The 13695-nt window shown below is 47.4% G+C and overlaps 1 protein-coding gene across 1 annotated transcript in view; it reads right to left on the bottom strand.

Annotated features, from left to right (window-relative positions):
• The window catches only part of LOC138664103 (oocyte zinc finger protein XlCOF6-like), a 248716-nt gene extending 235363 nt beyond the window's left edge, over positions 1-13353 (bottom strand). Inside the window, exons 1-5 of the mRNA XM_069750529.1 lie at positions 13294-13353; positions 12920-13069; positions 12611-12790; positions 12404-12527; positions 12227-12324 (exon numbers count right to left, since the gene is read on the bottom strand). Coding sequence (XP_069606630.1) covers positions 12227-12324; positions 12404-12527; positions 12611-12790; positions 12920-13069; positions 13294-13320 — 579 coding nt within the window. The 5' untranslated portion in view covers positions 13321-13353. The remainder of the gene's footprint in view (positions 1-12226; positions 12325-12403; positions 12528-12610; positions 12791-12919; positions 13070-13293) is intronic.
• Positions 13354-13695: the final 342 nt, after the last annotated feature.

Raw genomic sequence — 13695 nt, 5'->3', positions numbered from 1 at the left:
TCGTCTCTATTGAGTCTCGGATCCAGAACCCTTCCATGTGGCACTCACTTTAGTATGACGGCTCACCCTCTATTCACCTACACTGTCTCCTGAATGTGATACTGCCTCCTGGTACATCCCCTCACTGAAAAAGCTCTACAGCGGTTGTAATACTTGTTTTTCCTATATAGATATCTCGCCATTTTTGTATGTGACTCACTACCGATGCCTCACTGCATATTTCCTTCTCTTTATAGGTATCACCATATCCATATGCCACTCTTATACCCATTTAGTACATGACATTCACTCTCAGTCCATTTTTATTTTTTATTCTTTATTTTTATTTTTTCTTTCATCGTGCCGCTACATACAGAGTAGCACCTCCCCTATTGATCATGCTTATTGTCATGACACGCAAGGTTTTTTTCCTGGCACGCATCGCCATGTTGGCGATGACATCCCAGGTCGGTGTTTTCATTAGGACGCGCCGGGCACATCCACTTCCGGTCCGACGGCCTAGAGGCTGCGCACTGGATTACATCCCCTTGAATGGGACACGCCTCCTGGCGTGACACGCATAAGCCGCCCCCCTGGAACGCACCACCATCTTTGTGTGGATGCGCAGGGCCTCGCTGCATTACACGCCGGACACGCCTACTTCCGGTCAGCGGCTCTGAGTAGCCCTGACCAGGGCCTATTTATGGCGCACTTTCCAACATCAGGGCGTCTGACTAGCGGTGGACACCGCGTCTGTTACGCCATCTCTGCACGGTAAGGAGAGGTCCCCATCTATGGGGTCATGTGGGCGATTGTCTGTCACCTAACTACTTGATTTATATAACTGTATAGGGGGCTGCCCGTTTAGCCATACACGGACCACTACTCTGCATCATTAAGGGTATTACTCATTTTCTCTATACCACGATCTTTCTGGCCCACCACTTATATATTTAACCCTCTGTTACAGAAATTAACTCCTGTCAGCCCATATGGGCACATCCCCTATAAGAACTCTACATAGCACGGTATGTTATCTCTTCCTCACTTTTCATTTACCACTTACCATCCGCAGTAGCATTGTGCCAATGTTGGTCGGTTCGACACTGTTTTCTGTACCTTATAATAATTGTACTGCCATGGGGGGCGTGGCCTGAACGTCCATGTGAGCGGACGCGTGACAGAGCGCTCCCGCTGCCAAAGTTAATATTATCCTTATAAGCCGCAGCTGAGCGGCGATTCACAGCGCTTACCGGCTGCAGGAGAGTCCCGGGAGTGCGGCGGTGAATAGCGGCGGCCCCGAGGTCGGTGAACATGACCAGGAGGAGACAAAGAGACGCCGGAGCCGGCGAGGCAGGGACCGGCCAAGATGGCGCCGACGCCAGGGAGAAGGCGGAGAAGGACAACGCGGCATGCCAGAAGAGAATGTCGGCGGCGGCAAAGCTCCAGCAGTTTGCTAGAGTGGAAGCCGCAGGGAACACAGGAAAAGCAGAGGAGGACGACGGAGTGGACACAGACACAGAAGGAGAGGAGGAAAGCCCAGCAGAGGAGCAGGAGGTACAACAGGGGAGCAGGGATGGTGACATGGCGGTGGTAGTAGGGGGACCTGAAGATAAGGAGTCAGGAGCAGAGCCCACCCTTAGAGATGTCTTTGCACTGGTATCATCCTGCAAACAATCCCTGACCCAGCAGCTACAGGAGGTTAAAGGGGATACAGCCCAGATAAATGCAGCCCTGCAGAAGATTGACAAACGTGTGGGGGCTGTGGAGGAAAGGGTGAGCACGGCAGAAGACCATATAGTGCAGCTGCAGAAAGCGGAGAGGAAGTTTGCTCAAACAATATCGGAGCTAGCTGCAAAAAATGAGGATCTGGAGAATAGGTCCAGAAGAAATAACATTCGCATAGTGGGTGTCCCTGAAAAAACTGAGGGGAGGAATCCCACGGAGTATATTGAAAGCTGGCTCCTTGAGACTTTTGGTGATGCAGCACTGACAAAAGTATTTGCGGTAGAGAGAGCCCACAGGGTCCCACCGAAACCACCTGTCCCTGGAGCAAGTCCCCGTACCATGCTTGCCAAAATCCTAAACTACAGAGACAGAGACATTATCCTGAGGAAGGCTAGAGACATGACGGATCTGACAATTGGAGGTCAAAGAATTGCTATTTACCCTGACTATTCCGCCCTGGTACAGAAATAACGGATGATGTTCACGGGTATCAAGAGACGGCTGAGAGAACTGGGAGTGCAATACTCCATGATGTTTCCGGCACGACTGAGAGTGGTAGCGATGGATAAGATTCACTTTTTCCAGACGCCGGAGGACGCTACCCAGTGGATAGATCTTAACGCTAAAAAACTTAAAGGGAAAGGAGATTGAAAATGTGGGGCGGGTTGGTCGGGAGGTATCTTAATTCTTTCAAAAAGGGAAAAAAAAGAGATTGACTGACAGTACACTGGTAATTGAAATGTGAAGGTTGAAGGGTGGAGTTGGGTATTACTCAGGGAACGCACTGGGAGAGCTGGTGCGGCGGTGAAATATGAGGGAGGAAGGGTGTGCAGCGTACTAAAAAGTTTATTTAGTTTCTTGCAGTTGTAATATAATACAGGTTTAATTATACTGTTCTTCTAAGAATTGCGCCGAATTCTGTTATAAACGGTAGCGGGAGGCGGAAAGAGAAGGTTTAGCAAGAGTGTTCGCAACGGGTGATGGTGCCCCACTCTTGATAAGAGGCAGAATGTAGAATATTGGGGGGTGTGGGGGAGGGGGGGGGAGGGGTGAGGGTGGGGAGGGAAGTTAGACAGCTCAGAACCGGGAGTATTGACATAACTAAGGATGATGAGTCACATAATAGGGGACCGCTTTAAGATATTGAGCTGGAATGTGAGAGGCCTGGCGGATAAGTCTAGGAGAGCTGCGAGCTTGCAGTATGCGAAGGATCAACGGGCTTCTATGATATGCTTGCTAGAGACGCACTTGATACAGGAGAAAGTGGACGTACTAAATAGACGTTGGATACAGAAAGGGTATCACTCTACCTTCTCGACGTACTCAAGAGGTGTGTCAGTGTTGGTGCCGGTGGGAGTGCAGTATGAAGAGGTGAAAGTGTGCGTGGATGCTGAGGGTCAGTATGTGGTGATACAATGTATATTGTATGGAGTGAGATTGTGTGTTGCGGCAATGTATATTCCACCTCCATATTCAAGTAAGAAGATCAGGGAGGTATTGGAGAGGGTGGAACGATGGGAACCACTGCCACTCTTAATTATTGGGGATTTGAACAATATATGCGATGACTTTTGGGATAAAAATAAGAACACCCAGAATAGGTCGGAGGGGCACACTACAACATTTGGAACCTATGTGCGTGAATTAGGCATGATTGATCTATGGAGAGTCAGACATGTTGGGGAGAGAGGATACTCGTGCTATTCGCCGGCTCATGCTACGCTATCCAGAATTGATATGGCACTGGGTAACCGCCTGTTGGACACAATGGTGGGGGAGGTGCGTTATCTGCCGAGGGCCCTTTCGGATCATAGTCCAATTGAGGGGGAGGTTAGGTTGTTGGGGACACGGACTACAAGCGGGAGAGAATGGAAGATCCATCCTAACTGGTTACAGAGTATTGACTTGGACGGTATAGGGAAGGAGGTGACGGAATTCTTTGCGTTAAATGATGGGAGTACAGATACTCTGACTGTTTGGGATGCAATGAAAGCGTACCTGAGAGGGTTACTATTTAGAGACATTAGTAGGTGTAAGAGGAGGACAAGGGAAGCGGAGAGAGTGGCATTGGAAGAGTTGAAAGCCGCGGAGGACGAGATGGTAGTACTGGGGACCTCCGAGGCAGAGAAAAGGTTGAGAACAGCGCAAAATTGTATGGAAAAGATTCTGCTGGGAAAAGCTGAAAGGAAGCGGGAGTTTCAGAGGGTGGCTTATTTTCAGGAGGGAGAAACAGTGGGACACATGCTATCGGTGGTAGCCGCGGCTCAGCGTAGTACCTCATATGTACACTCGTTGGTTTCGGATGGGGGGAGCAGGGTATCTGAAACACCTGATATTATAAAGGTCTTTGCGGACTTTTACGCGGACTTATATTCCTCCAGGGTCAATGAGTCAGCCGGAGATACGGAGACTTTCCTTGAGAGTCTGGGTCTTCCGAAATTGAGTGAGGAGGATAGGGTGAGCCTCGATGCCCCTATCACCGAGGAGGAACTGAGTCGGGCGCTGAAGTCTATGGCCAATGGGAAGGCACCTGGGGCTGATGGGTTACCAGCCGAAATCTATAAAAGTTTGGAGGAAGTGCTGATTCCCAGATTAAAGTTAGTACTGGAGGAGGCTGGATGTAAAGGGTATCTCCCAGCATCTATGAGGCAGGCTATTATAGTGGTTATTCCGAAGGAGGATAAGGATCTGGGGAAGCCTGAGTCATATCGGCCAATCTCTCTGTTAACCATTGATGTCAAACTCTTGGCCAAGGTGTTAGCTACCCGTCTGTCTAGTGTCATTACTAACCTTGTGCATCCGGATCAGTCTGGTTTTATGCCTGACAGGTCTACAGCGGTTAATCTGCGGAGGCTGCATATGAACCTGCAGCTGAAGTCTGACAATTGTGGCCGAAGGGTTATTGCATCCTTGGACGCCCATAAGGCGTTTGACAGTGTGGAGTGGGGATATCTCTGGCGGGTGTTGAAATGTATGGGTATTGGTCCGCAATTTGTGGCGTGGACTCAACTGTTATATTCACTACCAACAGCTAGAATTAGAGTGAATGGGGAACTTTCTCAGCCTATAAAGCTGGCCAGAGGTACGAGGCAGGGTTGCCCACTGTCGCCCCTTCTGTTTGCCTTAGCTGTGGAGCCATTGGCCGCCAAGATCCGACAGTCGGATGAAGTCCCTGGGTTCAGTTATGGGAGTGTTGAGGAGAAGATTGCGTTATATGCAGACGACATCCTACTGTTCCTAGCGGACCCGGATGAAGCCTTGAATGGGGCTATCGAGATCGTTGGGAAATTTGGAGACTTATCGGGATTGAGGATAAACTGGGATAAATCGGTCCTCTTTGAGGTGGATGGGGTGGAGGAGAGCAGAAGTGAGCCATTGGGAGAGGGGCGGCTTAGGGTAGTATCCCTTTTCAGATACCTGGGAATATGGATCTCGATGCCAGTTACAGAGTTTCTGTATAGGAATTTGACACCTCTCGTGGGCGCCCTTAAAGCAAAAGTGGATGCATGGAATAAATTGCACTTATCGGTGGTGGGGAGGGTTAATCTAATTAAAATGGTTCTGATGCCCAAATTACTCTACGTCCTACATAACGCGCCAGTTTGGATTCCACGTGGGAAATTCCGGCAGATTAATGCTCTATTTAGAAGTCTGATATGGGGGAGGCGGTACCCACGTATTCGCCTGGAGACGCTTCAGCGACCCAAGGAAGATGGAGGATTGACTTTACCCAATCCTGAGTTATATTTTCTTGCAGCCCAGAGCCAACATTTGAAGGGCTGGGCACGGGAGGTGTCCTCCAGTGCGGTACAGCACTTGATGGAGAGGGTGACAGACCGACGACCGGTAGCGCAGTGTCTGGAGGATGGTTCCTTGGGAGTATTGGGGAAATTATACCCAACTATGTTTTTGATATATAAATTATGGACCAGACTGCGACAGATTCGGGGGGTTACGGGGCTGACTAAATTTACACCGATATGGTTTAATAATAATTTGGTTGAGTTTGCGGCCCTTGGAGTGCTGGCGGAGTGGAGGGCCAAAGGAATCCACTTGGTGGCTCAGATAGTTCAACAACGAGGATTAAAGTCCTTTTCGCAGCTGCAAGGGGAGTTTGGACTGAGACCGACTGGGGAGTATCAATATGCTCAGATGAAACATGCTTTTAAAGCTCAAAACAGGGGCGGTGGTGTTGAGATCCAAGAGGACATAGTTCTGGAATACGTGTGTGGGGAAGGGTCCACAAGGGGAGTCATTACCACCCTTTATAAGGACCTTCTACATGCATATTTGCTAGACTTCCCTTTAAAAGCGAGAGCGAAATGGGAAAGAGATTTAGGCCCAATGGAGGATGAAACCTGGGAGTCGGTGTTGGAGTCGGTTCCACGAGTGTCGCTGAGCGAGCCGTATAGACTATCGCAGCTGTACATCTTGCAGAGAGTCTATAAATCACCGGAAGTGTTGTGCAGAGCGGGGTTGCGTGCTGACTCTGAATGCCCGAGATGTAAGACTGGGAATGCAGGAATATACCACATGATGTGGACATGTCCAAGACTGGTTGCTTTCTGGTTGGTGGTAATGAGCCGTGTGGAAGGGGCGTATAAATGCAGAGTGCCGAGAGATCCGATAGTGTGTATACTAGGACATGTAGAGGAAATTAGAGTGGATAACATCTGGAAGATAGCAATAGCTAGGCTATTATATATGGCAAGGAAGGTAATAGCAAGGAACTGGATCAAGGAGGAACCGCCTACGAGGGGTGAATTCCTGAATTATGTTAAACATGGTCTCAATCTGGAAAAGGGGGTCTATAAAAGACGTGGGAAAATAGAAACGTTTGACAAAATGTGGTCTCCGTGGCTCGAGCTGGGATGAGTAGTTATGGGAAATGGGAGAGTGAGAGCCTCTGAAAGGAAGAGAGTGCTAGAGGAACAAGCGAACATAAGTGAGTCAAATGGCTCAAGGAACCATCAATACTGGTAACAAAAGTATAACTGGGAAGGAGCTGTCAGGGGAGGGGGAGGTTTGGGTATGGTTGGGATTGTTGGGGGTTTGGAAAATGTTAAAATTTTTGTAAAATACTGGACAGTGCATAAATTGTATTGTGCATGTTTGCTTTCAATAAAAAACTATTTAAACAAAAAAAAAAAAAATAATTGTACTGCCATATTTGCCATACACTGGTTGTCCAGCATTGTATATACTTTGTTTTGTTCTATGTTTATTTTTTTATATATTGTTTATTTCGCACTTTCAGTGACTGATGAAGGTCCAGTTTTTGGGACCGAAACGTTTTTGTTGCTGATAATAAAAAATATCTCCAGACACAAAGTTGAGTGCCAGGTTTTATTATATATGGTTATGGTGTTGGAACCTACCTGAGCACCACCAATATACAGGCAGTGCACAAGTTTATAAATCAAGTCACTACATTTATTGTGTCCTGCTGTCTCAGCTTAGTCTGATTGATTGCTAACGAGAGAAAAAAGATCTAAGAACTAGCCTCCTGTATATTCAGACATAGCCTGGGGAGGCGTTTATGCATATTAAATCGAAGTACATTTCACCAAAGTACTGGCAATTATAACATGGCAATTAGACAGGGCAGGAGACAGGTAAGACAATTAAATAAAACTATTTCCTGTACACTTGGAACACAACAAATATTCACCATATGCATTTGTATAATCTATATCCTGGCTGCTGCATTCACTCACATTCACCGCCCTTGCATTAACTCTTTACACTCCATTCATATCGGCCCCTCTGTCCTTTCCTCTCCTATGTATAGCAATCACTCTCTGTTCACATTGCTAAACAGAGCAGATCCACTCAGTCCCACCATCCAACACATGAGACACTCTCACACATCACTTAACCATCTGCTCACTCTTTCTATTCTCCTTCTCCTAGTCACAGGAGACATCTCTCCCAACCCCGGCCCCCATGATATACCAAGTAAAACCTCTCAACAGTAACACTCAGAACCCCCTCTAACCTTATTAATATTCCATGCATGCCTTCGGTCTTTTTCAATTATGCCCTTTGGAATTCTCGCTCAGTGTGTAATAAACTCTCCTTCATACATGACTTCTTCCTTTCTGATTCTCTTAACCTCCTGGCTCTTTCTGAAACGTGCATCCAGCAGTTAGACACCACCGCTGCTGCTGCTCTTTCATATGATGGACTACACTTTTCTCATACCCCAGGATCAGACAACAGAGCAGGTGGAGGCATTGGTCTGCTCCTATCACCTAAATGTATCTTTCAGGTTATTCCCCAAGTACCCTCACTTGTCTTCCCTTCTTTTGAGGTCCATGCGATCAGACTCAACATCCCCTTCTCCATGCGAGTTGCGGTGGTGTATTGTCCTCTGGGCCCCTCCAATCAGTTCCTGGATCACTTTGCCACCTAGCTTTCGCACTTTCTCTCCTGTGACATTCCCACCCTCATCATGGATGATTTCAACATCCCCATTGCTTTTCCCCTCTCCCCATCTGCTTCTCACCTTTTATCTCTAACCTCCTCTTTCAGCCTCTCGCAGCATACTAACTCTTCAACTCATGAAGACGGGAACTCCCTCGACTTGGTCTTCTCCCGGCTTTGCTCAGTGGATGATTTCACAAACTCCCCTCTCTGACCACAACCTTCTTTCATTCTCTATTAAGAACTGCCTTCCCGCTCAGGTAACCCCCACTTTCTACACTTATAGAAACATACAGGCCTGTTGTGAATTCTGTGGCAGAGTTCACTCCTGTGGTCACAAGTGGTACTTCGGCTGATTCTCTCTGGGAGCTTCCGTTTGTGGAGGAAAGTGGTACTGCAGCTTCTGAGTTTTCTCCCTCAGGTGATCTGGTGAGGTCGTTGGCTGCTTCTCTACTTAACTCCACCTGATGCTTTGATCCATGCTTCCTGTCAATGTTCCAGTGTTGGACTTGTGTTTCTCTGGATCATTCCTGTGGCCTGCTGCTCTGCATAGCTAAGTGCTTCTTTGCCATTTGTTGCTATTTTTACTGTCCAGCTTGTCTATTTGTTTTGCTGGAAGCTCTGGGACGCAAAGGGTGTACCTCCGTGCCGTTAGTTCGGTACGGAGGGTCTTTTTGCCCCCTTTGCGTGGTTTTCTTTAGGGTTTTGTGTAGACCGCAAAGTTATCTTTCCTATCCTCGTTCTGTCTAGAATATCGGGCCTCACTTTGCTGAATCTATTTCATCCCTACGTTTGTCTTTTCATCTTACTCACAGTCATTATATGTGGGGGGCTGCCTTTTCCTTTGGGGTATTTCTCTGAGGCAAGGTAGGCTTATTTTTCTATCTTCAGGCTAGTTAGTTTCTCAGGCTGTGCCGAGTTGCATAGGGAGCGTTAGGCGCAATCCACAGCTGCCTCTAGTTGTGTTTGGAGAGGATCAGGAATTGCGGTCTACAGAGTTGCCACGTCTCCGAGCTCGTTCTATTATTTTGGGTTATTGTCAGATCACTGTATGTGCTCTGATCGCTATGTACATTGTGTTACTGAATTGCCTATCATAACACAGGCCATTAACACCCAGAAACTTATGAAGAACTTGCAGTCCTCATTGGCCCCTATCTCCTCCCTCTCATGTCCGGAGTCTGCACTGAAGCATTACAATGAAACCCTGCAAAGTGCCCTGGATGAAATTGAACCTCCTATACATAGAACAACTCGACAAAGAAGGCAACAACCGTGGCACATGCTGCAAACACGTTTCCTACAGCGGTGCTCCAGGTGCGCCGAACGCCTGTGGAGAAAATCTAATCTACCCGAAGATTTCATCCATTATAAGTTTATGCTTAAAACATACAACTCTGCCCTTCACCTCTCCAAACAAACCTATTTCAACACCCTCATCACCTCACTGTCCAATAACCCTAAATGTCTCTTTGACACTTTTCATTCCCTACTCAACCCAAGAGAGCAGGCCCCAACCAGGGATCTCCGCACTGACGATCTGGCCAACTACTTCAAAGAAAAAATTGACCATATCCGACAGGAAATTATCTCCCAATCTCTTCATACCATGCACTGTCCTCCCTCAGCCACTGCATCTAGCTCACTCTCTGACCTTGAAACAGTCACAGAAGAAGAAGTAATCAGGCTCCTTGCATCTTCTCGCCCGACTACTTGCACCAGTGACCCCATTCCGTCACTTCTCCTCTAGTCCCTTTCCCATGCTGTCACCTCTCACCTAACAAAAATATTCAACCTCTCTCTCTCTTTCTTTTCCGGTATCTTTCCCTCCTCATTTAAGCATGCCATCATACATCCATTACTTAGAAAACCATCCCATGACCAAAACTGTGCCGCTAACTATAGACCTGTCTCTAATCTTCCCTTCATCTCTAAACTCCTCGAATGCCTGGTCCACTCCCGTCTTATCCGCTGTCTCTCAGATAACTCTCTTCTCGACCCTCTTCAATCTGGTTTCCGCTCTTTACACTCTACTGAAACTCCCCTCACTAAAGTCTCTAATGACCTACTAACATCTAAATCTAATGGTCACTACTCCATGCTAATTCTCTTGGATCTCTCCGCAGCATTCAACACTGTGGATCATCAGCTCCTCCTCACTATGCTCCGCTCCATCGGCCTTAAGGACACCGTTCTCTCCTGGTTCTCCTTCTATCTCTCCGACCACTCTTTCACTGTATCTTTTGCTAGTTAATAATAATAATCTTTATTTTTATATAGCGCTAACATATTCCGCAGCGCATTACAGTTTGCAAACATTATCATTGCTGTCCCGATGGGGCTCACAATCTAAATTCCCTCTCAGTAGGTCTTTGGAATGTGGGAGAAAACCGGAGTATCTGGAGGAAACCCACGCAAACACGGGGAGAACATACAAACTCCTTGCAGATGTTGTCCTTGGTGAGATTTGAACCCAGGACCCCAGCGCTACAAGGTGCAGTGCTAACCACTGAGCCACCGTGCTCCTCCTTCTCTCATCTTCCCCTTACTGTTGGGGTTCCTCAAGGATCAGTCCTAGGCCCCCTCCTCTTCTCGTTGCCCCTATTGGGCAAACAATCAGTAGATTTGGGTTCCAGTACCATCTCTATGCAGATGACACCTAATCATAAACTTCTGCTCCTAATATCATGCCTGCCTTTTTAGAAAACATCAGTGATTATTTTAGCGCTGTCTCTAACATCATGTCCGCCATCTATCTGAAACTGAACCTGTCAAAAACTGAACTCCTCATGTTCTCTCCCTCTACCTTTGCCTGACATTGCCATCTCGGTGTGTGGTTCCACCATTACTCCCAAGCAACATGCCTGCAGCCTTAGGGTCATACATGAGACCGAGCTTTCATTCACCCCCCACATCCGATCACTGCCTCGCTCTTGTTATCTGCACTTCAAAAACATTTCTAGAATTCGACCTTTTCTTACTTTCGACTCTGCAAAAACTCTTACTGTTACCCATCCACTCCAGAGTCCAGTACAAACTTTTTACCCTCATCCACAAAGCGTTCCATGGCTCAGAACCACCCTACATCACCTACCTGGTCTCAGCCTACCACCCTACCCGTGCTCTTCGTTCTGCTAATGACCTGAGGTTAGCATCCTCAATAATCAGAAACTCCCACTCCCGTCTCCGAGCCTTTTCACGTGCTGCGTCAATTCTTTGGAATGCACTACCCAGGTTAATACGATTATTCCTCACAGTTTTAAGCGTGCCCTAAAAACGCATTTGTTCAGACTGGCCTACCGTCTCAACGCATTATCCTAACTATCCCTGTGTGGCCCATTCAAAAAACTTAAACCATAATCCAGTTCCTTGCATCATGTTCTGTTACCATCCACCTCTCGTGTCTCCCCTTTTTCACATAGATTGTAAGCTTGCGAGCAGGGCCCTCATTCCTCTTGGTATCTGTTTTGATCTGTGTTTATTATTATTATGCTGTAATGTCTAGTGTCTGTAGAAGCCCTCTCTATAATGTAAAGTTCTGCGGAATATGTTGGCACTATACAAATAAAAATTATTATTATTATTAGTTATCAGTATTCTCTGTACAGGAAAGTTTCAATAAAGAAAGTGTCGGTGTTTCTAATAAATTGTCAGTTCAGAGTATAAAACTGGGGGATAAAACAAGACTGAACATAAAACCTTCACAACCTAAGGCTAGGTTCACATTGCGTTATGTGAACCCATTTAACTGACTACGTTACACTGCGGCATAACGCGGTGTAACGTAGTCCGTTAACGCCGCCATTGCCTGTAATGGCGAACGCATCGCTAGCACACGCCCACATTGGGCGTGCGCTAGCGTTGTGCGGTCATTTGAGTGACGGACCGCGAACCCTGCTTGCAGCGTTCGCGGTCCATTCCTCGCTAGCGCAGATCGGGCATCTGCGCTAGCGGGATCGGCAAACGCGATCCCTTTTGGGATATTGCGTTAGCGCAGTCCGTAGCGCTATGCGCTAAACGGACTACCCTAACGCAATGTGACCCTAGCCTTACACACATCATAGCGATCTCATGACACCTTCTCTCCATCTACCTGATGATCCTGAGGAACATCGAGATCTTCTTGTTTACAGTCCTGTGGAAGAAGAGGAAGAGGACATCTCTCTGGTGTTGTCCTCTCACTGGATAGAACTGGAGGAAACACATACAGGGACTGAATTCATTCTTTACAGATAATTATAGGCCGTGTGTATTTAGTCCTGTCTATTACCTGGTGATGTGAGGGGCTGGGGAACCTCCATCATGACGTCCTTGTACAGATCTTTGTGTCCTTCTAAATACTCCCACTCCTCCATGGAGAAATAGACGGTGACATCCTGACACCTTATAGGAACCTGACACATACAATGATACCGTCATCCCCCCGATCCCTCCATAGCGTTACTGTATAATGTCCCAGCATTCCCAGCAGTGTCACCTCTCCAGTCAGCAGCTCAATCATCTTGTAGGTGAGTTCTAGGATCTTCTGGTCATTGATGTCCTCATGTATCAGGGGGTGAGGTGGAGGCCCCGTGATTGGGCTCAGGGGTCTTCCCCATCCCTCAGACACAGGGTCCTGACAGCGCTCACTAGAGGTCTTCTTCACTACTGTGTAATCCTGGTTATGGAGAGACACATTAATAAACCTCACTACAGACATTTCCAGAGTCCTCACCTCTCCAGTTCTGTCCATCTGTTATTCCCATAGATAAGAATGATGTAATGTGACGTCATCAGAATCTCTCACCTCTCCAGTAAGCCGGAAGAGGATCTCTAGGGTGAGGTGTAATATCCTCTCCGCCATCTTGTCCCTGTCCCTATCCATCCTTGTAGGGTCACTCAGGAGAATTCTCTTATATAGAAGATCTCCACTGAGAGGATCCGATATTGTAGGGACCTGAATGGGGAGAAGAAGACGATGTAACATCATAAAGATCCCATGTAAGAAATCTCCGGAGCTGTTACCGGCGTCACATGATCACTACATCCAGTCATGGCCTCGTCCTGCCCCCGGTATAACTCACAGTCCTATTATAGTCACATACAGAGATTTATCACAGGCTCAGCACTGAGGGGGTTAATGTCCCCTGCGCCCAGTAATGGGGAATCTCCAGCACCTACTTCCACCTGCAGAGCCGCACACCACATATATGGCTGTTCTGTGCGCACAGGACCTGTGATGAGGTCACAGGAGGGGAGGAGTCAGGGGTCACATGATCAGGGGCCTCTATGACTAGTGGCCATTGTGACAAGGTGCATTGTCCTTTTACTGTAGGGAAACAGCTGCCATGAAGTGATGATCTTGATTGGCCAAAATGCTTCTGTAAGCCGTAATGTCCAAACATCTATCCCGAGATAATAAAGGGCCCAGGATGAGCCAAGAACACATTCCGCCATTACTGCCCCTGACAGGAAGGAGACATGGATTCCTGCTGCTTGTAGGAGATTCTGACCCACTAATCAGCACAACAGAAACCTGGAGTCATCTGACTGCACAATGTTTCCACTGCTCAGTGAGGTCAG

This window comes from Ranitomeya imitator, chromosome 2 (assembly GCF_032444005.1).
Source record: "Ranitomeya imitator isolate aRanImi1 chromosome 2, aRanImi1.pri, whole genome shotgun sequence".
Classification (NCBI taxonomy): Eukaryota; Metazoa; Chordata; class Amphibia; order Anura; family Dendrobatidae; genus Ranitomeya; species Ranitomeya imitator.
Note: the sequence above shows the minus strand (reverse complement) of the source record. Positions and strands in the feature narration are given on the sequence as shown.